The sequence below is a fragment of the Microtus oregoni genome, unplaced genomic scaffold (genome assembly GCF_018167655.1).
Source record: "Microtus oregoni isolate MIOR12 unplaced genomic scaffold, Mior012 000021F_ref0000039, whole genome shotgun sequence".
NCBI lineage: Eukaryota > Metazoa > Chordata > Mammalia > Rodentia > Cricetidae > Microtus > Microtus oregoni.
In genome coordinates this window covers 14,645,578-14,670,138 of record NW_024543080.1, presented here as the reverse complement: position 1 = coordinate 14,670,138, position 24,561 = coordinate 14,645,578, and the positions used below count along the sequence as shown (strand labels likewise).

The 24,561-nt window shown below is 37.1% G+C and overlaps 1 protein-coding gene across 27 annotated transcripts in view; it reads left to right on the top strand.

The window, feature by feature from the left end:
* The window catches only part of Adgrl3 (adhesion G protein-coupled receptor L3), a 752,737-nt gene that overhangs the window by 633,233 nt on the left and 94,943 nt on the right, over positions 1–24,561 (top strand). For all 27 annotated transcript variants that reach the window (XM_041671395.1, XM_041671374.1, XM_041671372.1 and 24 more), the window contains 2 exons: positions 18,911–19,120; positions 22,498–22,718. In XM_041671395.1, the coding sequence (XP_041527329.1) occupies positions 18,911–19,120; positions 22,498–22,718 (431 nt within the window). The remainder of the gene's footprint in view (positions 1–18,910; positions 19,121–22,497; positions 22,719–24,561) is intronic.

The window sequence follows — 24,561 nt, the reverse complement described above, 5'->3', positions numbered from 1 at the left end:
TTGTTATGCCCACTCCACGTGGTCACCTTTAATCAAGATGGCGGTGAAATTATGTGGCATCCATTTTTTTTTAACTCTAGCAAAATGCCAATCAATGATTTAAAATGGAATTATGCCTTATGGTTTCTTTAAAATTACCCATGCATAGATTTTAAGTAAATAAAACATGGATCTAACAAAGGAAGAGCCATAATCCAATTCTAGAGCCAGCTTTAAAAAAAAAAAAAAAAAAAAAACCAGCATATAGCAGTTTTAGCATTATCTGTACCAAAAAGTATTCTGAATTTCTGCTAGCCCAAATTTAGTAATCAGAGCTTAGTGGTAAATTTCTGAAGTTAGGCCCGTAAATGTGGCCACAGCAGTGATGGGTGGCAGAGACAATCAAAACAGTCAGACCATTTCTGTCTCAGCTCCATGCTTGCAAGAAAACTTACAGAGACAAACTTTTCAACAAAACAAGCATAGTCAGTATTTTCACGTATGAGAAATCACAGGAAACATAGTTTACCTCCCCTTTTGACCTTTTATAACTTTTTTATATACCTTTAATCCATTTTTCCTCTCTTCATTTTTTTCAGTCACCTGCTTCCTCCCTTGCTTTCCAGACGACATACCCAAATCTCTCTTGCTTTTCAGACAACATAAAAACTCTTACTGAAGACTTTCTTGTGGTTTCCCTCAGTTGGTGTAGGATATATTGCATTAACAAGAGCAGAATTTCTTTCTTTATTTCTTCCTTGACCCAGGGGTGGTTCAGTAGTTGACTGTTCAGTTTCCATGAGTTTGTAGGCTTTCTGGGGTTAGAATTGTTGTTGTCTTATCCCTTCTAGGAAAAAAAAATAGCTCTATGCTTGGGCCTAATCTCTGAAGTCCTGTCTTGTAAATGATCACAATTTCAAAGTCAAAAAAGTCGTAACTTGAGTCTGTCCCATATCATCAGCATCAGTCTAAGTCAGGACAAAATACAACACACAGACACACAGGACAATGAACAGGACAATGGCGCCAAACCAAACCAATGATGGCAGCCTCCAACTGTTTTGAGGGTGTGACCTGCCCCTCTATCAAACTGAGATTGCTACCTGCATGTCTCTCCACAGAGACCACTGCACCTCTCACCAGAGAGAACCACCCTCTGCAGAAGGGCCCTGGGAATATCTCCTCCAGGCATCCCGCCTATGATCTTTTCGCATATTCGCCTAGATCATCTACAGGCTCTTACGGTTCCTGGGCCTGCTTACAGAAAGATATGAGAAATGAGACACAGACCTGAGACATGAAACAAAACATAGAAAACTTACTGGCAGGTTGAAAGTGGGCTTGGGGGACTTCAAGATGAGTCCTCAAATGTTATGCCCAAATCTGCAAGGTCCCCCCAAAAAACAACAAAGAGGCCGAGTCCCGTATGTAAAACCAAGAAGCTTTTATTTTATGCAAGTTTGCAAAGTTGGTCTCTCTGCATGTCCAGTGTATTGGAATAAATGGAGATCCCCAGCTCAGTTAGAGTTGGGTTTTTATAGTAGTAAAGGTGGGGATAAGGGGTTTCTAAGGTTCAGGACCCCTGATTGGCCAACATTTGTCTAGGGGTGTCCTGGTGAATGTGTGTTGGAAGGTGATCCTATCTACAATGGTTGGAACATTAGGCATTTCCTTTGGATGGTCTGTTCTTGGGTGGTGCTCAGGCAATCTCAGTTTGTTGCCCTTCCTGCCACCAGGTATTGCTTCAGGGTAAACTACTGAGACTCAGGCTTTTATTAAACTTATTGATGGCTGAGTCCTACATTAACATGTGATTGGTTGGAAGTAAAGAACTTTCTCTGGGTGATCTGTTCATGTTTAGTTTATCACGGCTGACTCCTACATCCCTACTCTTAGCAACACTTGGTTTTTCCCATATTTTGAGGACCTTAGTAAGGTAATCATCATAAAGTGATTCACAAAACTTTGAATGTACATCTCGTTCTCATATATATTGTGTAAGTTCCTGTTTCCCACTTGTTCCATGTCTTACCACAATCCAGTGAGTTTGTTTCAAATTTCTGGCCTCAAGACCTTGCATTTTGAGGAACAGGGGAGAAGAAGGTTAAAGAACTGAAGCTGTGGTGTTGGCTGTGATACTGATGATTATTGAGGCCTGCCTTTGACTTAGAGATGTAAAGTGTTGGATTTGAGCCTAATTGGTCAGAGAGCACTTAATAAAGAACTATCTTGATCTGTAGGAAAAGTATAACATGGTTAACTAGGTTATGTATGGAGAATGAGTTTGCCGTATTCGTTTAACACTTTCTTCACGTGCCCTCCCTATAACATTCATAGGTTTCTTTCTTCAGCATCTGGATTCACTTAGCTTCTCTTCTGGCTGGCCCTCACTTGCATGCCCTTTCATTGTCACTCGTGCCAAAAAGTTTACAAAATCACTGCTTTTCTCCCTAGCTGATCTCATATTGTCATATGGTTTTAAACATCAATTAACAGTCCCTAGGTTTTAATCTTCATTTCTAGCCTCACAGATTAAAGCAATGACTTGACGTAATTGCAGACATTCATTGCCCTGTGTTGTAAAGAAATCCCCAAAGCTGTCATTGTACGTTCAAATGCCATAAGTCATGAATGGATTCAATACAAGGAACATATAAAATTTTTAATCTGAGCCTCAATTACTTTCAATGTTCTTAGTATACATAATTTGCTGGAACTGTACAAAATTACCTATACAAAACCTATTTTAGAGTAACATGTAAACGGTCCTATAATTTATTGAATACGGTAAAGAAAGTGCAAAAACAGGATGGTTTTAGGTGCCCAGGAGACAGAGGTGGGCTTTTTGAACATAGAGGATTTGAGTACAAAACCCAGTGAACAAACACTGATTGCAATACAGTGCATGGTGAAGTACAGTTTGATTACTCTTGTGAAGACCTGGCTGCCAGTGATATGTGGCTTACGGCTACTACCCAGCACGCCCATACTAGATGTAGACTAGGAAAGCACCCAAGTTCAAATCTGAAAGGTATTTTTTTTTTGTCATTAAAGCTCTGATTTTGCACCATCATATTCAAAATATTCCAGGTCAAGCCATTATCAGACTATCATAAATTGGGTACAGTCTGACCTGAGCTTTTTGTGACAAGTATCACAATTTCCCCCTGGAGTCTTCTTCATTTTGTTACATAACTACTTTGATTTGCCAGGTGTCCTGCCCTGGACCACACACTCTCTTTGATCTGCTTGTTTTTACGGATCCTGCCTATTAGTCCTCTTACTACACTGTGGGCAAGAGAGAGTCTGACTTCAACACCTTCATCATTGTTGTTGTTGTCCTCCTGCTTTAAGCCCCTTGGGTCTCTTCACTGAGGTTTTGCTGTCACTCCTTAGTGAGTCTCTCCTGTCCTTGCCTTTCCCAGTTCTAGTCACAGAATCCTTGCCAAAGGGATACTTCAGTACTATGAAGAGGTCACAACACTGTTTGGATTATTTCTCTAAAAGCAGTTTTGTGCATTTGTAAAAAATGCCAGCTAAGTCTCCTTACCTTAGTAAATACAAATTCACAAGTGCTGGTCCCCATTGGCAACTCCTGTACCCCTTAACTATGATTCTTTTGTCTCACATTGTGTGAGCCTTCCCAAGCACAGCAGGTGCGCTGTGGTCTCTAAGGAATGCTTAGCTCCCCGCCCCCCACACTCACACACACACAGTCACCTGCCTTAAGTTTACACAAAGTCACCTTCTCAGTGAGAGCTTTCTTGTGCTCTTTGTTTAAAATTTCACATCACCGTACCTGTACAAAATACAATGGGGAGGGACATTTACAGTTCAACAAGTGAAAAATGTGATTTTTAGGTGTCTAGAGGCAGGCAGGCAACAGAAGGAAGTGAGGCAACAGAATGGACACTGAAAATTCTGTTTGTTTTCACCACCATCCTTTTCTATAAAGTAGAAGGCAATGGACTAAAGCAGATTTGTGTTATTTAAATTTTTTAAATTGTCCTATTTTAATTATCTATCCTAAATTCATGATTTAGCACCAAAAATCTAAATAACAGTGAGTAACCATTTTTCAGTGAGCTACTCTCTAAACTTCTAATTAGTTGGTAAGAAAAGTAAATAGATTTTAAATTAGATTTACTAATGGGTAATATATATCATGAATACTTATTAATAAGTTGATTAAATACATAGTAGTCACAAACAATGGCACTAGAACTAGTTATATTTCTGCAGGGGATATTTTTTTAAAAAAAGAAATACTTATCTAGTATTAGACTTATATGTGCTATGCCAAAATTGGCACTGGGAATCTCATACTCAATAAATAATCCTTTACCATTCTTACAAAACACTGAGGGCTTTCTTTTTCTCCCACTCATTGTGCGGCCAGCCATGATAATCTAAGTCTGGGCAGTTTACCAAAAGGAAGTTCTTTACTTCCAACCATTATCACCTGGGACTCTGGCCATCGATAAATTTAAGAGGCCTGAGTCTCAGTAGTTTACCCAGAAGCATTACCTGGTAGCAGGAAAACCCCACCAGCTGAGATTACCCAAAGCCAACCCAAGAGCAGACCATTCAAAGGACATGCCTGACATTCCAACCACTGTAGATAAGATCACCTGCCAGGGCACTTAACCAGGACACCCCTAGACAAATGTCAGCCAATCAGGGGTCCTGAACCTTAGAAACCCCTCGCCCCCACCTTTCCTACTATAAAAACCCAATTCTAATTGAGCTCGGGGCTCTCCATTTATTCCAATACGTTGGGCTGCGGAGAGATGGAGTTTGCAAACTTGATTAAAATAAAGGCTCTTTGCTTTTACATATGGGAGTCGGTCTCCTTTGTTGGCTTTTGTGGGGACCCCACAGATTTGTTATATAATATTCATTATTATAAATAATAAAGTAATTTATTACTATTTTTAAGAAATCTTTTCCTCTCTTGCTTACATATTTTACAAGTATATCATTTGACATTGTAAAGGAATTAGAAAAAAAGACTATTTTTTAAAATTTCTAATATAGGGAAAACAAATTTAAGGTTTATTTTAATTATTTTCAAAATACTGAAACTGACAAAATCATAATCTTAATTTGAAAAAAGTTAAGGCTTCAAGCAAAATAGCAAAAATATCTTAAAATCTTTTTGTTTCATTTTTTCATGCATGTATACATCTGGTTAACCATTCTTTGCATCTTTTACTTTCAAAAATTTTTAAATACTTTTAAATAATTCTTTGAGAATTCTTACATCCTAATAATGTATTTTGTTGATGTTCTCCCCACATTTCTCTCCCTAACTTCTTTTAGTCCTCCATGCCCCACCCCCTCCCAATTTCATGTTCTCTTTTATATATAGCCCACTGACTCTAATGTGCTGCCCATATTGTCTACAAAAATATAAGTTTATCAACTAGAACATAGTCAACATATCAGTGGTCAAATTTTGAAAAAATGGCTGTCCTCCTGAGAAGCCTCCAGCTACCATTAGCTCCTCAACTATGAGTGGAAACCTGTGAGCCCCTTTCCTTTCTATTCTGAATATTTGACTTGTTTTGTTTTTTTTTTTATTAAATTTTTTTAATTAAAAATTTCTGCCTCCTCCCCACCTCCCTTTTACCTCCCCCTCCCCCCACTTCCCATGCCCTCCTCCCCTCCCCCTCCCTCTCCAGTCCAAAGAGCAGTCAAGGTTCCCTGCCCTATGGGCAGTCCAAGGTCCTCCCACCTCCATCCAGGTTTAGGAAAGTGCGCATCCAAACCGGCTAGGCTCCCACAAAGCCAGTACATGCAGTAGGGTCAAAACTCAGTGTCATTGTCCTTGGCTTCTCAGCAGCCCTCATTGTCCACCATATTCAGTGAGTCTGGTTTTATCCCATGCATTTTCAGTCCCAGTCCAGCTGGTCTTGGTGATCACCTAATAGATCAGCCCCACCGTCTCAGTGGGTGGGTGCCCCCCTAGCGGTCTTGACTATCTTGCTCATGTTCTCCCTCCTTCTCTTCCTCATTTGGACCTTGGGAGCTCAGTCCATTGCTCCAATGTGGGTCTCTGTCTCTATCTCCATCCATCGCCAGATGAAGGTTCTATGGTGATATGCAAGATATTCGTTAGTATTGCTATAGGATCAGGACATTTCAGGCTCTCTCTCCTCAGCTGCCAAGGACCTAATTGGGTACATCTCTCTGAACTCCTGGGAACCCCTCTAGAGTCAACGCTCTTGCCAACCCTAAAATGGCTCCCTTAATTCAGATATATACTTCCCTGCTCCCCCAACCTAGATGTCCTTCAATGGAAGAATGGATGAAGAAAGTATGGAATATATACATATCAGAGTACTACTCAGCGGTAAAAAACAATGACATCGTGAATTTTGCATGCAAATGGATGGAAATAGAAAACACTATCCTGAGTGAGGTATCCCAGACCCAAAAAGATGAACATGGAATATACTCACTCATAATTGGTTTCTAGCCATAAATAAAGGACACTGGGCATATAATTTGTGATCCTAGAGAAGCTAAATAAGAACGTGAACCCAAAGAAAAACATATAGTCATCCGCCTGGATATGGGAAGTAGACAAGATTGCCGGTCAAAAACTGGGAACTGGGGGGGTGGGGTGGGATGGGGGAAAGGGGAGATGGGGAGAGAAAAGTGAGAAGGGGAGGATAGGGAGAACTTGGGGGAATGGGATGGTTGGGATAATGGAAGGATGAATCTTTGACTTGTTTTATCTAGTTCAGGTCTTAGGCAACCTCAGTCATCATAAGCTTATGAGTGCAGCGGTCTTGTCTTGTCCAGAAGTCATTGATTCCCTCTGGTTCTACCCAGTCTTAAGCTTCTACTGCTTTTCTACCTCCTCACTGTGATGGTCCTTCTCTGTGGCTGAACACTCCAGAGACATTTATTCTCTGCTCTTTTATCAGTTATGAATTTCCACATCCATCCCAGCACTCGCTAGAGTCGTCTTTGATGATGTTAGATTAATAATACTGGTGTCATAAGGAACTTTCCTTTGATTAGGGAACCACACTTTTTCAACTGTTATCCATAATTTTATTTTAATAGTCAATTGCAATGATATCTAAAGTGTCTTCTTCTCTACCTGTGACTTTCACAAATTACTGCCATACATCGAAGTTGGCAACACAGCTTGGAATTTCACCAATTCTATTGTCTACAAAAATATTTCATTGTCTCTTGTTTAGACAGAAAAGTAATCATTTCACAAACTTATAATCTTATACAGAACATAAATGGCGTTTGTAGTATATTATGAATTCTCCATTAAACCGATAAAAGGAAAAAGAAAAAAATCAATTTGAATGTAGAATCATGATTAGTAGAGGTTGGGGTGGATGTAAACTTAAATGACTTAAATGAATCAGCTTCAAACTAAATGAATTATCATTGTTTTATCTGTGGTTTTGTACGGAAGCATTAAGAAGTGCTTTAGGCCAGGCGGTGGTGGCGCACGCCTTTAATCCCAGCACTCGGGAGGCAGAGGCAGGCGGATCTCTGTGAGTTCGAGGCCAGCCTGGTCTACAAGAGCTAGTTCCAGGACAGGCACCAAAGCTACAGAGAAAGCCTGTCTCGAAAAAAAAAAAAAAGAAGAAGTACTTTAGGATAGATTCCCATAATTATATTTCTAGTTATTTTCTCTTCCCAATTCTTAATTTTTTAAGATTTAGTAATAAAATATTCTGCATCCTTTCTTATCAGATCAACTTGACTTTTATTTTTATTATCTATAAAATATTTTTATGTCCTTAATTTGATTACTGCATTTTTTCATAAATTTATTGTACCACTTTACTCCAAAAGTAATGCATCCACCAAACCCATAGACTCAACAAGGAAAAACCAAAAAAAAAAGAAAAAAAAAAAAAGGAAAGCAAGAGAAAAGAAAAAAAAAACAGTGTGCATTTCACTCTTTATATAGTGTTGATTCATTTAAGGCAATCACAAACTGGAAGCTTTTAATTATAAATTCCATTGTGTCCTTGTGCATGCGCATATGCATGGGTGTATGAACAGCACATGCTACAACACGTGTGGAAGTTGCAGGACAACCCACACGACTAGGTTGGCTCCTTCCCTATACGGGTTCTTGGGATTGAACCCAGGTCTTCATGCTTGGTAAACAGCACCTGAGCCATGTTACCTGACTGAAATTTCAAGTCCGATAACATAGCATCGGTGTGCTAACCATTAAAATCTGAGACATTTCTAAGGTACAAGAAAATGTGAGGTCGTTTTAAACGATAAAGTTCTGCCTCCACATGAGACTTCCTATGTTCTAGAACTGTTTTTCCTCTTCCAGGTGCCAATTGGAAAAGATACTTTGTTAGTTTAGCAAATATATTACGTTAGCAGAAAATAAAAATGGTTAGTATATAATGCTCAAAGTTGCACACTCATGCTTCCAAAATTATTTTCCTTACTTAATGGTCTATGTACATATGGCAAAAGGGAGGTATATGTAGAGATTGAAAATTATAGTTTGCATATAGTAATTAAGTATATAAAACATAACACTAGATAGCTTGCAAGTGTAATGTGTATCAAGTATAGAAAATTTCATAAAAATGGTTTCAAAATGTAAAACTTTCCATTGTCAATTACATACAGTATTAACTGTATCTTAAAAATAGGCAATATATTAGAATAAAGACTTACTCATGCTTTCTCTTATTGAACATAATTTTATACTATGTTTCCTTTATGGCTATTTAAAATTTGAAATTATTTATTTGATTGTACACTATTGTTTTGTCAACACTGCTTTTGTCTACACGGCGTGACTTACCGTGTATCAGATTAGTTAGGATCAGTCTGTCCAAGAACATTGTTCTGTATTCTTCTGCTGTAGAAGAGGAATATCCCGTGGGGAAAAGATTTATGGTTGACTGGCATCAGTAGAACGTTGGGGAGCCTTATCTTCCTGAAGTAATTTCCTTTAGAGAGAGAGTATTGATTGTCCAGAACTCTCCTTCCTGCAACTCCAGGTGCATCCTCAATTTTGGGATTAGGAGTAGATTATATCAAATTTAAAATTATTCTATTATTTTCACTCTGATATTTTATAGACATTTTATAGAGAAGTTTATAATTAATAATAAAACATTTTTCTATTTAAATCATACCGTCATTTTATATATGCATGCTTATTTTTTTTTGCTGTGATACTATTAGATTTTGTAAGTGAATGGCTGACATCATAATAATCCATTCCTAAACACTTTGACAAATAAGTTTAAAATTTTTTTTCTGCCAAAAAGATACTTACATTAAAGCAATTCTATTATCTACTGCATAATTCATCTATAGAATATATTCTCATCCTTCCAGTATTGGGTTTTGCTTTGGTTTCTCCCGGGAAGGAACTGTTCAAGGATCACACTTTAGCTTCACCTGCTCTGGCCCTTCAGTTTAGCTTAGTCTTCACATTTGATTTCGTCATGCCGGAAAATGGTATTGAATAGAGTTCAGGTCTCGAGTCTGGTTGAATGTTGATTTCAACATCAAAATTGCTCAGTACCCTGATTCTTGACAAGAATTCCATGTCATAGATACTGAAGCACAGTAGACTTTAGTGCATGCAGAGGCTTCCGTATTAATAGTATTATTATGATTACTCCCAGAATTAAAGTTACAGTGTATGAGAATATTGAACTTTTGTAAATAAAAAGAATCCATGGAAATCCACGTGGAAACATTCTTTGTCACTCCTTTAAAGATGCATTGGCGGCGGGGGGGGGGGGGGTGCAGAATGAATTATCTTTTATTTCATCTCCAAATATTTGATTTCAGTCTTTGTGCCCAAAAAAAGCTTTGAGTCTGTATTTTAATATTGATAAGTAATCATCAAAATCATAATTTTGTAAAATAAAAGTGGCAAGAGAAGTTGCTGCGTGATCTAAGAAGTCTTAGCCAGCTGATAAGGATGCCTCAGAGAAAATGATACAATTTCCAAAGACATTTGTTTAAAGAATCGGAGACAGATGGACTTTTAGTAATATGAAATAAAGTGAAATTATTTGGGGAGTGTTCTTGCTCCAGTAATATATTTATATATCACACCTTTCTTGCTCTTCAGCCCTGGGTGTTAGCAACATTTTTAATTAGAAACGGCTGACTTTATCTTATAAATGAGGCACGGAGAGTTTAGTCCCTCAAGCAACAACTTTCCATTTTTATCATCTTAGGTTTCTATAAACATGACTGAAATGGCCGCTAGTGGTGCCTTTACAATTCTGTTGAGAAATATTTTATAAGAAAAAAGTAATTAACCGTGGGGATTTAAATAGGTATTGGTTCAAGTGAGGACTCCAGCCATCAAAGGAGACCACAGTATGACTCCAGCCGCCAGTAAGAAGGAAGCAAGGCCTTCTACAGGGCCAACTTTCCTGTAGTTATTCCAACAACATTGTCATTAGAGTTTGTTATATTTCAAATTTATGATTAAAGGAAACAGGAATAAGAATTAAAAATACGAATGCATAGGGTCAAGATTCTTGGTCTTTAGGTAAATGACTCGTAATCTAGAGAAAGCCATCTTGAACATTCCTCTCACATTGTCAACTGATTCAGTTATACAAATAAAATTTTCCTCTAAGAGTCCGCTAGGAAATTTTTTAGGTGTCAAATAGCAAAATACTCAAAGACTTTGTTGACATAAACTATTATGCTTTCTGAAAATATCAGTTATTTATTCCCTTTTTTAAAAACCAATTTCCTCTTCTTCCCCATTAGTACCCATTAGGTACTTAACTGAGGATCTAAGTAGATACACCAGCTCTGTTCTAGTTGCTTTCCCAGACAAGGAAGTGGAGCCCAGAACTTTTGTTTGAGAACAGATTACCCCCCCCCCCCCACACACACACACTGAAATTGTAAAAGTATGTGCCTGGGGCAATATGTTACCACAACTACAACTGTCTTGCAAACTCACCAAATGATGGGCACATGAACACTGTGTTAAAGTCAGCACCATGACATTTAAGTGCTGGTATAAGGCGATGGTTAGAATAAATAACCCCTATTTCACCCGATCTCTGTGCTTCATAGTATTTTTAGTAGGAACTAGTAAAAGGGTTTCCTGACTGCACTCTGTTTGTCCCAGATCACTGAAGTTTGCTTTATATAGCATGGAGACCATTCGCTGATTATTTATTGCTTTTTCTGACCTGCTTCATTCTACTGTGTCTGGCAAACACAGGGATAAAACTAGGGCACTCCTGGACTCTCGGGCAATTGCGAAAACCACTCCAACATGATTACTTATATAGCTTTCTAAGATACACACTTAAGACAACTTACATAAATTAGATTTTAAAATCATTTTTTTTTTTTTTGCAAAACATATCTGGATTAAGTCACATTGTCCCTAGGGGATAATTTGCGCTCAGGATTATTATCTGAAAGACCATGTTCTTCGGAAAATATAATAAGTTTATTCATGAGAATGGAAAAAGGGAATCAGGATATTTATTCCTTTTCTTTTATCTGAAATTCCTATGGCTAAAAAAATCAAATGAATAATGGGATATGAGTATATGTGTGTGCGCATGTTTATATTTCCATTCTTTTAATCAATATTTGACATGCAGCAGCCATGCAAGGAATATTTTTATAGCGCATGTATCTAAATTTGGTGGATAATCTTGGTTTTGTGCAGGCTTCTACTACCTAAATTGAAAACTTACTATTTCTTACATCCTTAATCCAATTTGTTTTTAATTTAAACAGTTTCTTCTTCTCTTTGATAATTTTTTTATGGGAGCAAAGCAATTGGCTCTGATAGATTCCTAATGATAATACTAATTAGTTCTTCTTGTGTTGGCCACCTCTTTCCTGAGCAAGAGGACACTGTGAAGTGTGATTTCTTTTTTCAGTGCCGCTCCATTGACGAAAATTGGTTTTTCCCAGACGCTACCACATACACATGACTTCTTGGCTAGGGGTGAAGGTTTGTGGTGACTTCCTCTTCCCCTTGCTGGAGTCATGTTTGTTTGTTTCTTTGTTTTCTGTTTATAAAAGAGAAAGAACATAAAGTTACTTAGATAATATGGGGGGAGAGGCTCTTGGAAGAGTTTAGGGAAGGAAAATATGATCAAAACATATTTTCTGAAACTCTACAAACCCCCATGGTGTGAATAGAGTGCCATACACACTGAATATTAACAAATCTTAGACCGCGATTAGAGGTAACAACTTTGAAGCCTTAAATTTTACTTTATACAGTTAGCATGCTGCTTTTTTAGTAACAAAATGAAAAGTTCATTAACTTTGTTGCCATTTTCTGCCAACCTCTTAGGAAAGCCTTGTCTTACATTGTAAAATTTGAGTTACTTTTAGAATATATGTGTTCTCTTCTGAACTAATACAGAACTTCAGAAAACTCAACACTCAATGTCTCATTTTGAGGTTCTGTGTGTCATTCTTAGAAATCAAACAATTTTGAAGAAGCCTCACAATTTTCTGTCTTGCTGTAACTTTTCTTTTTTCTCGTCTGCCATGTATTTCAAAATTAGAAAGAAGTCATTTTTACCACATTTTGAAAATAGAGTTTTACAGAAGACTCCTGTTTTAGCATCTCCTTAAATGACACTCATAATGAGTCTTTCTCTGTCAAGCCAGCCAGCCAGCTCCCAAATAATGATATGGGAATGTCACCATCTTGCACCTCCTGTTTCATCTCTGTGTCTCCTGGCTGCCTCTCCTTTCTTCTTCCCGGAGTCTTCTCTGTCTCAGGAAGTCCCAATGAAGTCTACTGTATCAGTTTTCTACTTCATATTGGTTAAGTTTACTAAAAGTTGATGAACTACTTGCTGCCACTTAAACAAAAGTCAGTTAAATAGGCACAATTCACTCCTGTTTCCTCTCTGTGTCTCCTGGCTTCTCTTCATTTCTTCTTCCCAGAGTCCTCTCTGTCTCTAGAAGTCCCACCCTAACCTCTTCCTTCCTGCCTATTGGCCATTCAGATCTTTATTATATCAATTACAGCAATATATCATCACACAGTGTACAAATATGTCACAACGCACACTGATAGACATATGTCTCAGCAGATTCTCTCCTTTCATGTCGAGAATGTCAACATTCTAACTAAACACTTGTGTGCATTTCAGGGAAATTTAAAAGTGACCAAGAGTTTTATTGCCACACCACTTATGAGCAAATCACGATGCCTTTGACCATTGTTATATAAAGTTGTGTAGATCATTTAGCCAGTTAGAAATATGTTTTATTAGAAAGTCTTTGACTAAAAGCAGAATTTATAATTTTACAATAGTCATCTATGCAGACAGAAGAGTAAAATCTATATTTCTAAGATGTTAGGTCTGCATTTAAAGGTTTATTAAAATCCCCATGGATAAACATATGATTTTTCAATTCCATATATCAATTGGCAGTACATTTGGAGTTAGAGGAGTCATAATTTTTGCTCTGATTCAATATGTAACTTGAAAAATTTAAATAAACAGTTAATTAATTATGAAAAATTAGCTCCATACTGCAAAAAGCCAACATAACGATTATCACAGCTCCTCTCTCCCCTTTTAACCTTCAGGATATTGTAGGTTGCAAGCTCAGATAGACATTAAGAAACTACCCAGATGCAGAGAATAATAAGAGACCTTCACAATCAAGAGTGAATACTGGCAAACAGAGCAGATTCAAGGACTACTATTTTCCACCACAATTAGTTTCTTTTAGGGGTAGAAAACAGTTTAGATTGATTTACATAATCTTGGGCATCACATTCAAGATGTGCGAATTTCAGGGCATCACATAACCTTCTGACCCATCCTCAGTACCACTTTTATTTCATATGTTATGATGTATGCACAGGTTTGGGGTTATTCTTTTTGGTCTCTCTTATGTCCTTCCATATGCTTTTAAAGTATCATGTGCTCAGACTTGTTTTTACAGGACAGCCAGTCACGTGAGCTTGGGTAATATGATCACTCATTTTTTCTTAATGAAACTGTTGGAAGAAACATTCATACTATTCACCAAAGGAAACTAAAATAGTACAATCTTGACACAAAACACAGCAGGTGATAAACAAGCAAATGCAAAGAAGAATTCCGTGTCACTATTTACTGCATTTGCTCTCATATCATTCACCCAGGAAGATGCAGACTACATGGTATCACCATTTTAGTCATGATCATCTGTACTAATTATCAGAGAGAAATCAACCTGAGCCTCTAAGGAGGAGTCATCAAAGCTTTCTCCACGTAGCTCTGAAAATGGTATTAAGCCTCTATCTTCTGGGTTGTCACAGCGATGTTATACTTTTCAAACATTGGCCCTCATTTCTGAAATCTGAGGCTGTTCATGATCCAATGAAGAATTTATTAGGATGCAGAAATATAGTGTTAGAACTAGGGTAGTGCAGAGCAAATTTAGGAAGCTGGACACCATGCCACTCACTTGTACACTAGCAAGAGATAGTGAGAGAAATGAAGTTTGAAATTCCCATTTATAAAAGTATTTCCTCTTCGTCTGTTCCTTTGTTAAGGTAGCTGTGAGTCTGCTTCACCAAACATGATGAGCTTTCTTTTTCTTCTTTTTTAAATTCACAGTAAGAAACTTTCAAATACATCAAAGTGTGGAGTTGTCTTTCTTTAAAGTGAAGAGAATTTGCTGAGTTTTATTAAAACTGAAAGGCAGTTAGATGTGAATGTTTTCTTAACCTCTAACTTGCTAGTGTTTCTCTTTGGAGATGAAAGCTTGAAAATATTAATATTGATTTGTATCTGATAGGAATATAAAAATCACAGTGAATTTATTTGGTTAATTTGCTCTAAAGAAGTGGGAAAAAACACCCATATGTCCTTCTCACTAGGTTACTCAACTGTGATTTACATCTTGTTCTACAGAAGAAACCATTGTTTCAGACCACTGAGCCCTTTACCTCCCATAAGCCTGGGAGGTGACCTTCGTGGTTGGTGACCTGGTTGCTAAGATTTAGAGAAATTCCAGGAACTTTTTTTTTTTTTTAACGGACTCCACACTACATTTATCAGCAAATAGACTTTTTTCAATTCTATGGGCTTCAGTGAAGCCTACAGTTCTAAGCCATGTTTTATCTCATGATACAGACATTGTAAAGGCAATCTCCTCTCATGAAAAAAAAAATCCGCATTTTAGTAGTACTCTGAATATTTCAGAACAAAATAGTTTTAAAAGGTAGTTTTATAAGACAAAAGCGCAATAGTATGTAGAAAGTTAAATGAACTCTTAATACTGACTGTCGTCAAGTTCATAGTTGCGATAGAATGACCCAGGAAATACAGTTCCCAAAAACGTTTTTATAAAGAAGACAGTGGAAAGGATCAACATTAATTCATTGAGTGTGTTACTCATCGAGGAACAGTTGTGTGATCCCAGTAAAGAATATTTAGAAATCTATATATTGTGTTGTGAGCTTGCTTTTTAAATAATGTTGACAATTTCAACACATTCCCATGGAGTATTACAGCTTTCCAGACTGAATTATTTTTAAAACCATGAAGCAAAGGTCTCACTTCCCCATTTCATGAGCATGGACTTCTTTTATTAATTTGTTTGCACTTGTTGAGGTATTTAGTTTTACGTGGCCAGAGCGCTATTCACAAGACTTTGTACAGCTCTCTCCCCCACCCTATTCTCCCTGAGCTTTCCTTAGTGACATGTAAAAGAAGATTGGGTGAGATCAAAATAAAGGAAATATCAGAAATTCTCTGTAGCTCTTCCAAAATTATCTGTCACTTCACATATGAACAGAAACTCCAGAGAAAGGAGGAAAATGCTGTTTGTGTAAAAATTTTTAACAAGTGATGAGAGGATCTTTGAAGGTACTGAAACTCTGTCTTCTTGAGTATTCTCTCAGACTCCTAAGACTTTCTCCCAGTCGTCTCATAGAAAGATGATTTCCTTCAGGTATTTTCTTTGCCTGTCATGTTACTATGTTTTAGAAGTCTAAGCATTCTTTACAGCAAGTTGCTCATTTACATCTTTGTTTCCCACTTACTTATTTTTGTATAAGGAAGGATTTATACATGAGATCGTGTCATTTACTTACAGCGATGTTTGGTATTCATAATAAAATCATACATTTATATTCCTAAATTTAACCTACTCATATAATGGGTTCATATAATGATGCTTGTATGCATGGGGTATAATTCTTACTCATGCTTTCTGGCAGGGTAAGCCACATCACCCATCAGCCACGGTTTCACCAGAGCAAATGACAGCCAACGTTGTACTCTATTGCTACACTAGGTTGTTCAAGTAGGTACATGACAACTTGACAGTATTTTAAACTTAAAATGGGTTCACCAGATATAACCCCATCATGAGTTAGTTATAAGTTAGTTACAAGTATCTTTCCCTTCTATTGCTTTCCATTAAATGCATCCCCTGTAGTGCTTATCTAACTGTATAAATATAATGCACATGCTATAAGCTGGGCTATGGTGTTAGGAAGATAGATGCCATCTTCATTCTCCAGGTACCCTAAGGATTAAAATCTTTGTTACACAACCTGAGTTATATAGTACTCACAAGCCCCAAGCTGCAGTGTGAAGTTTGTTTATCACTTAAGTACTGTACTATCACTTTTGTTTAACTGATCCCTCTCTTGGAAAGAGTTCTTTAAAAAAAAAAAAAGAATTAATTTTATATATATTTTTGAGCATGGACCTCGTTGGAACTGTTATGACAAACTGTTAAAAACAAGGCTTTTATGGTCACATCTCTTAGAAAGACTCACTGTCTGTTGCCTCTTTTCTTTTTTATCATGCTGATAATATTTAAATTTTCAGTCGTATCATATGGGTATCTTATCCTAGTATCATATACATGTTGATGATGGCTCTTGATGTTTTCCCAGTAGACAATGCTAAGGGTGAGTTAATCACCAGGCTTTATTGCTCTGTGTTTGAGTCTTATGTACTTTCGTCGCTGACATTTTGAAATCTGTTATTCTTTTCTCAGCACTCTGCATGGGGCTTTGGAAGGGTCTACAGAGGCACCGAGTAAATATATTTCTAATAATACAACTACCCAGGCAAACAAAAGTGGGAGTTTTCAGTTTCCTCCTCTATTTTTCGTTAGTGCTTTAGGTCTTTTGGATACATTTGAGAAGGTATTGTACCTACCATTTTCCCATCATGGGAGATTGCTGTGCAGAACACCAGGGCCTGATACCTCCGCAGTTTCTTTCCTTTGAGGAAAAGAGGAGACCAAATAGCTCTCTGTCGAGAGAGCCAGGCAGCACCAATCACTCTCCACTCACAAACCACAAAAGTCATTTAAACTATCAGAAACCCAGTGCTGTTTTAGTAATATCCTTCGGAGAACCAAGCCGTTAAAGCAAAGCTTCACCTAGTTTTCTGCCGTGATTTGTGCTATTCCTGAGAAACAGAGCCGACTCAGGAATATTTCAGACCTATTTCACTGTCACTTCTAGGGCAGATCTTCATGAAATAACAAAGGTGTAACTGCATCTGACAGGAGGAAAATGCTGTGATTCATATGATTCAGACTAAGGGATAATGGCTCAATTCTAACAACTTTCGCATCCATGCTTTTCACACTACCAAGTTGAAATTTAAAATAAAATAGAAAGCATGTTAACTAATACGAATATTTGTAATCTGGCTGTTTTAATGTAGAAGACACTGTGTAGTTTCCCTTGTAAAATGTGCATGAAGGGCTAGAGAGATGGCTCAGTGGTTACAAACACATACTCCTCTTGTAGAAGACGCAAGTTCTGCCCCTAGAATCCATGTTGGGTTGCTCACAGTTCTTTATTACTTCAGTTCCAGGGGGCTTCTGATGTTTCTGGATTCCTATGGCACTGGTAATCACATGTATTAACAAAACTATTTGTATGATCACCATCAACAAAAAGTGTGTTTGTTGAAATTACAAATGATCTCTGGCTACTCAGAATGCACCATGTTCAATCTAATGTCCTTGATTAGTCCTTTACAGTTTTCCTTAGGTGATACAGCATGTAGGTCCTCTGGTTGGTTGCTTTATTGGAAAAAAGTTAGATTTTTGAGAATTATCTGTAAGTCAGCCTAATAATTTTCACTTGTTGACTAAAATTACATAAACCTAATGCTTTACTTTTCTTTTCGAGGTAGAAACTAGTTGGTTATGGCTTTTTAAGAACCCAAGAAACAAAAGTGAATGGCCATGCACAACTATTTTTATTTTATTTCTCAACTCTCGTTACTCTTTTGACAAGTCACTATGAACTCGAAAGCAATCTAATATGAATATAAATCCCATGGGTAACGTCATTACCCCAAAGCTTTCCACTAAATATGTGGTACACATATAGTTACTCAACAGAATTAATTAAAGGTTTTTATTGCAATTTATGTTTTCTGACTCAATTTGAAAACTATGATGAATCATCTATAGTAGAGGTATTTAAAAATTTCATATATATGTGTGAAATACACACACACACATATATAAAAGTCTGTTCTTCGAAAAACCAATTGAGGCACTAATTTTCTAAATGTGCATCTTATAGTTTTGAATAAAGCATTCTACAACAGGAATTGATTAAAAAAAAAAAACTTCAAATGAGCAATGCAGGTTAAAAAGCTACAGTTTTACCTTGAAGTCTTTGGCCAGAGTCACATTAATCTTTTTATTTATAGCGTGGAAATATATGCGCTAAGAATGTAGCCAATGAATTTTATTGACAATCTTTAATCTCCAAGTGTTTTACTTGGTGGCAAAAAAATAAAAACAAAAACTTTAATTATGGAATAGAAATCCCAAATGATTCAGTTTTTATATCTGTCGTGAGTATGGGGGATATTTAGTGTTTTCGTAAAATTCTGCTTCCTGATTACCGCTCATACACATAGGCGACTTACAGTCTTTTTTGTGTCTCCAGCACAGTGATGCGGTCCATGATCTTCTTCTGGATGTGATCACGTGGGTTGGCATCTTGCTGTCCCTTGTTTGTCTCCTGATTTGCATCTTCACATTCTGCTTCTTCCGTGGGCTCCAGAGTGACCGTAACACCATTCACAAGAACCTCTGCATCAGCCTGTTTGTGGCAGAACTGCTCTTCCTGATTGGAATCAATAGAACCGACCAACCAGTAAGCTGCTTGTATTGCTCTTAGCGAAGGCTACCTATAACCTTTAGCTTTCCAGGACTGTCCACCCTGGGGACCAGCAGGCTCAAAAGTGCCCTTTCCATTTGTTAAGTTCAAAGTCAGTGACTTTCACATCATACTCTGCTTTTCATTTTTCATGTCTATTGCCATAAAAACACAGTGAACATTACAGATAGGGTGTACATGGTTTTTATTTTTATTTTTTTATATCTGTATTACAACAGTGTATTACACCAGCGTATTACAACAGTGATTGTCCACATAGCTCCTGCTTGCACAAGTGCATAGCCTCCTTTGTCATCCACACCTCCTACCTGAGGGATGCATTTGTGACCATTGATAAAGGTTTCTTGTCACATCATTATCACTGAAAGTTCATGGTTCATAATTTGCATTCGAATTCATTCTGAGTGTCAAGTAGTCTGTGGACACACAGAAACACATATTCTCTCTTCTAATAGCAAATGCGGTGTCTTGAAAATTCTCTGTAATTCTTTTTAGCCCCATGTCTTCAGTGAGCCATGACATTAATTTTTTCTTTTTATGTTTTCCAAAAGTTTTGCCTTTTCCCCAATATTACTAAGATCATATACTATATAACTTGATAGGACTGGTTCTTTTCTTTTGTTAATATACACTTTGGCTTCTCACATGACACTTTATTACCTGATCTCTCTTTTCTTTTTGACATTGAGTAACATTCCTTTGTTAATATACTACAGTTTATGGATCGGGTAAACCACTGAGGTGCATTTTGTTCGCTTCCAGTTTTTGAGAATTTTTTTTTTTTTGGTTTTTTGAGACAGGATTTCTCTGTAGCTTTGGTGCCTGTCCTGGAACTAGCTCTTGTAGACCAGGCTGGCCTCGAACTCACAGAGATCCTCCTGCCTCTGCCTCCGGAGTGCTGGGATTAAAGGCGTGCGCCACCACAGCCCGGCTTGACAATTTTGAATAAAGCTGCTATTAACATTTTAATGCATTCACAATCTTTGTTTGTTATTTTGTTTTTGTTTGTTTTGTATAATCTTTCAACTCCTTTAAGTAATTATTAAAAAAAAATCCCCAAATAAACAACAAAAACAAAGTTAATGGGTCCTGTGGTAAGGTATGTTTAATTTGGGGAGAACATTGCCAAACTCTTTCCAAAGTACCCATGCTTTCCTGCATTTGCACCATCAGTGATCACAGCACACATTTGTTCAGAAATTAGAAGATGCTAATGACCAGAGCTGCAATGACAAGTAAAACTTAACTTTTGTAGTTTTCAGAAGACTTTGGTATAATAAATAATTCACTCCCTTAATGCTTCTCTCCAGTAGGTGTTTATATGCACGATGTACTATATAATAAAATGCAGTCGCATTCAAAACTATGATTAGGCATTCATGATTAATGATTGCAAAGTATACAATTATGGTGAATATATTTTTAATTGGTTAGCATATACTTAATGTGATGTCTTTTCTCATAAATGCAAATATATGAATAAGCAATCAAAGTACACATTTCCTCCTCCAACTAATGTTTTACGACTGCCAAAAAAATTATAGTTGAGATTCTATCTAGCCTTAAAATTCTCAAATGAACAATTGTGTTATTTTTGAGTAAAATATTCTATTCTTCAAGGCAAATACTTTTTTAAAAAAATTCCTTCATGTTGAAATCATACTTGAATTTTAATTCTCCAATGTTAATATGTTATGATAAACTTCACCAGGCAATGCATACTGCATTAAACAGTGAACAACATAAAAAATGGACACTGATGCAAAAAATTCCGGAAGAATGCTACTCAGAGAAAGTGTTCTTCTTCTTTTAGAGTTAGGTGTCCTGTTTTTGTAATTTTTCATCATCTTTGGAACTTGATTTCCCTCTAATCTTTCTGACATTTAACTTCTTCATTCTTCCTTCGTCCTCCTAAAATATGCAAGCAGACTTTCATTGTGTCTTCAGAGATCATGCTCACCAATCAGTGAAACCATTAAAATGTTATGTTTTGTTTGTTTGTTTGTTTGTTTGTTTTTGTGGTTGTTGACCTTTGTTGGTAGGAGACACAGATTTAAGTACGGACTTTCTGTCATAAGAACAAGCACAACGTCATGAAAATTATTACTGGGAAGCATATTTAGATGGTCCACTAAAGTTTCTAGTACTTCAGGGAGAAATATATGAATAGCTGCTCTTAATTTAAATCAGATTGTCTAGACTATTATCTAGTGCAGTAACAAAAAAGAGTCTGAGAGAGAAAACATTTCTTCAACAATGAGTTTTTGGAAGGATGCATTTTTTTTTGTTCATTTGTTTTATGTGCCCGAGTTTTTGCTTCTGCTTATGTACTTCACATGCATGTCAGGTACCCATGGAGACTGGAAGAAGGCATTGGGCTCTCAGGAACGAGAGTTACAAATGTTTGTGAGCCCCATGTGTGTGCTGAGAACCAAAGATGTAGCTTCTTCAAGAGGAGCAGGAGCTATTAATCATGCCCGCATCTCTGTGGTCCTGAGCACTACATCTTAGCTGGATCAATTTTGCCTCAGTGCGGGGGTGACATTCCTAAAGCAGGGAATAAGCAGTCAGCAATTTTTAATAAATAACAATCTCATTCGAAGATTACTATTAATTAATGACATTACTTGATGTAATTAGATTTTAAAAATACTTGCTTTCCTTGGTTTTAACATTTCTCTTTCATTTATAATTGAAGAGATTGAGGAGAATGTAGCTCAGTGGCAGAGCCCTTGTCTAACGCCTTCAGTTTGATTGCCATCTCTGCAAATGAAAAATAATAAGGCAAAAATGGACATATTAGTCTAAACTCAGAAGAATCTTTAATAAAATTAATTTTAAAATATTCTTTTTATGTGTGTCTTTATTGTTCTTCCTTTCTTCTTTCCTTCTATCCTTTCTTTGTAAATTTTGAGACAGTCTTACTCTCCAGCTCAGACTACTTTCATTTCAATTTGTTCCCAGCTTACAGAGCCCTGGAGTTTCGAGTATACACAATCACATTCAGATTTAAAGATTGAAAATTCTTTAATTTTAACTATAAAGATTTTAAATTTTAGACTAATCTCAGTAGTAATGATCCCTGGGCTCTTAATAAATTTTTCCCATAAATGTTATGATTTTCCATATTTTAATGTGGTGTCAGCCATAAGCTGTAATTAAGATAAAAGGCAGCTTTCAAGTCAATTGTGTTTTATTTACTTTAGTGTTTGTCCGTTAAAAGTCTTATCCACATTATTCTGTTGCAGACCTATTTTATAATTGCTGGATTGATCATCACTTACGTTAGTTATGTGTAGGGCAATAGGGCTACGTGCTGGTTCTGTGATTGAAGCCCGTGTTCCTTTCCCTAGATTGCCTGTGCGGTGTTTGCGGCCCTTTTACACTTCTTCTTCTTGGCGGCCTTCACCTGGATGTTTCTGGAAGGGGTGCAGCTGTATATCATGCTGGTGGAGGTTTTCGAGAGTGAACATTCCCGTCGGAAGTACTTTTATCTGGTGGGTTATGGGATGCCTGCGCTCATCGTGGCTGTGTCCGCCGCAGTCGACTACAGGAGCTATGGGACAGACAAAGTGTGAGTAATGGCTGTTTGCTGCCTTTCTTCTCTCCCTCTTTTCGGACCTACTCAAGGTGAAAGTTTTGGAATCTCTTGGTGTGGATTTCCCCCCACAGCATTCACTAAGGGAACAGAAGAAGCAACTTAGAGTATAATTCAGTGTATGGTTGGATATTTGGCTGTGAGGTTAAAAAAAAAAAATTCTTGAAACTCTGAAGCCATTTTAGAGCTGCATATTTCTAGATCATAACCTCCAGTAAGTGTAAGAATATTAATTTCTTAATCGTTTTTCAGAGCATTCAGACGTGTGCCACACCGCATGAAAACTGTTTTCAGACCACAGAGTTGCTCCTGACTCTATTGGTTCCTCTTCATGAAATGACAATGCTAGTCCTGGATGGATTTTTATACTGGCAGAAAAACTGAAACAGAGGGAGAGTTCGTGTCTCTTCCTCTTTTTTTTTTTTTCTACCTCATTATTGGAGTATAGTCACACAGCTCTTTTTTAATGCATCTTTAAATTGTTAAAGCATGTTTATAGAGATGAGAGCACTTAAGGAAGACATTTAGGTAGGGTGTGATGACCTACAGAACTAGGAGGCAAAGGCAGGCACATTTCTGAGTTGGAGGCCAGTCTGGTCTGCAAAGGCAGTGTCATTACAGCTGGGGCTAAACAGAACCTCTTGAAAAATACCACAAACGACAATAACAAGGAAGACAACAACAGTAGAAAGAAAGAAGGGAAGGAAGGAAGAAAGAAAGGAAGAAAGAAAGAAAGGAAGGAAGGAAAGAGAGAGGAGGGGAGGGAAAAGAGACAGAGAAAGAAAACGAAAGGAAGGAAGTATTGGAGTTGGAGAGATGCCTCAGCAGTTAAGAGCACTTGCAGCTTTTCTAGAAGATCCTAATTCAATTCTCAGCACACACATGCTATCTCACAACTGTCTATAACTTCAGTTTAGGGAATCTGGCACCCTCATAAAAGTAGGCAAAACACCACATAAAATAGGCAAATCTTTTTTTAAAAAATCAAAAAAAGAAAAGAAAAAAAAGACATTTGTTTCAAAAGATTTTCATGACAACTGAAATTCCAAACAACAAATAAAAGTTTCACAAGTAAAAGTGCAAAGAACTCCTGGTAGAAGACCAGTACTTTTATTTTAGGTGTAAACAAAAGAGGAAGAATAAAATCAGAGAAAAAGAGTAAACAGGACCCTAGAAACAGAATATTAGGACTGAGGATCAAGGAGAGTAAGAGAAAGTTCCATGTCAGCTTTTCAGAGTCAGTGATGATTTATGTCAAAGATAATGCTTGTAAGATAAGTACCACAGAGAAGTCACTTGATTGTTGGCGGAGTTTTTCTGTCCAGAAACTGCTCTCAAATAAACACAAAGAGGCTTGTAAATGTTTAGCCAATAGCTCAGGCTTATTACTAACTAGCTCTTACATTTTAGATTAACCCATAATCCTTATTTATGCTCTGCCATGTGTTTATACCTTTATTAGCATGGCACATTCATTCCCTGTTTCCTCTTCATCTGGTTGTTGACAAAAGACTCTGCCCTTCTTCCTTCCTTCCTTCTCTTACTTAGTCTGGCTTTCCTGCCTCACCTTACTCTGTTGAGCTATTGGTTAGTCAGGTTCTTTATTAAACCAATCAAAGAGACATATATTCACACAAGGTAAAGGAATATTCCATAGCACTTGATCTTTGCAGCAGCTACCTTAAGACAGTGCTAGAAGCACAAGCCAAATCAGAAGGTTTGAAAAATGTCTGTTAGCAGAGGCATCAGATATTATCTGTATCTTGAAGTAATCCCACTGAAAATACTGATTTGTATAATGACAGTAATGGAGAAATTT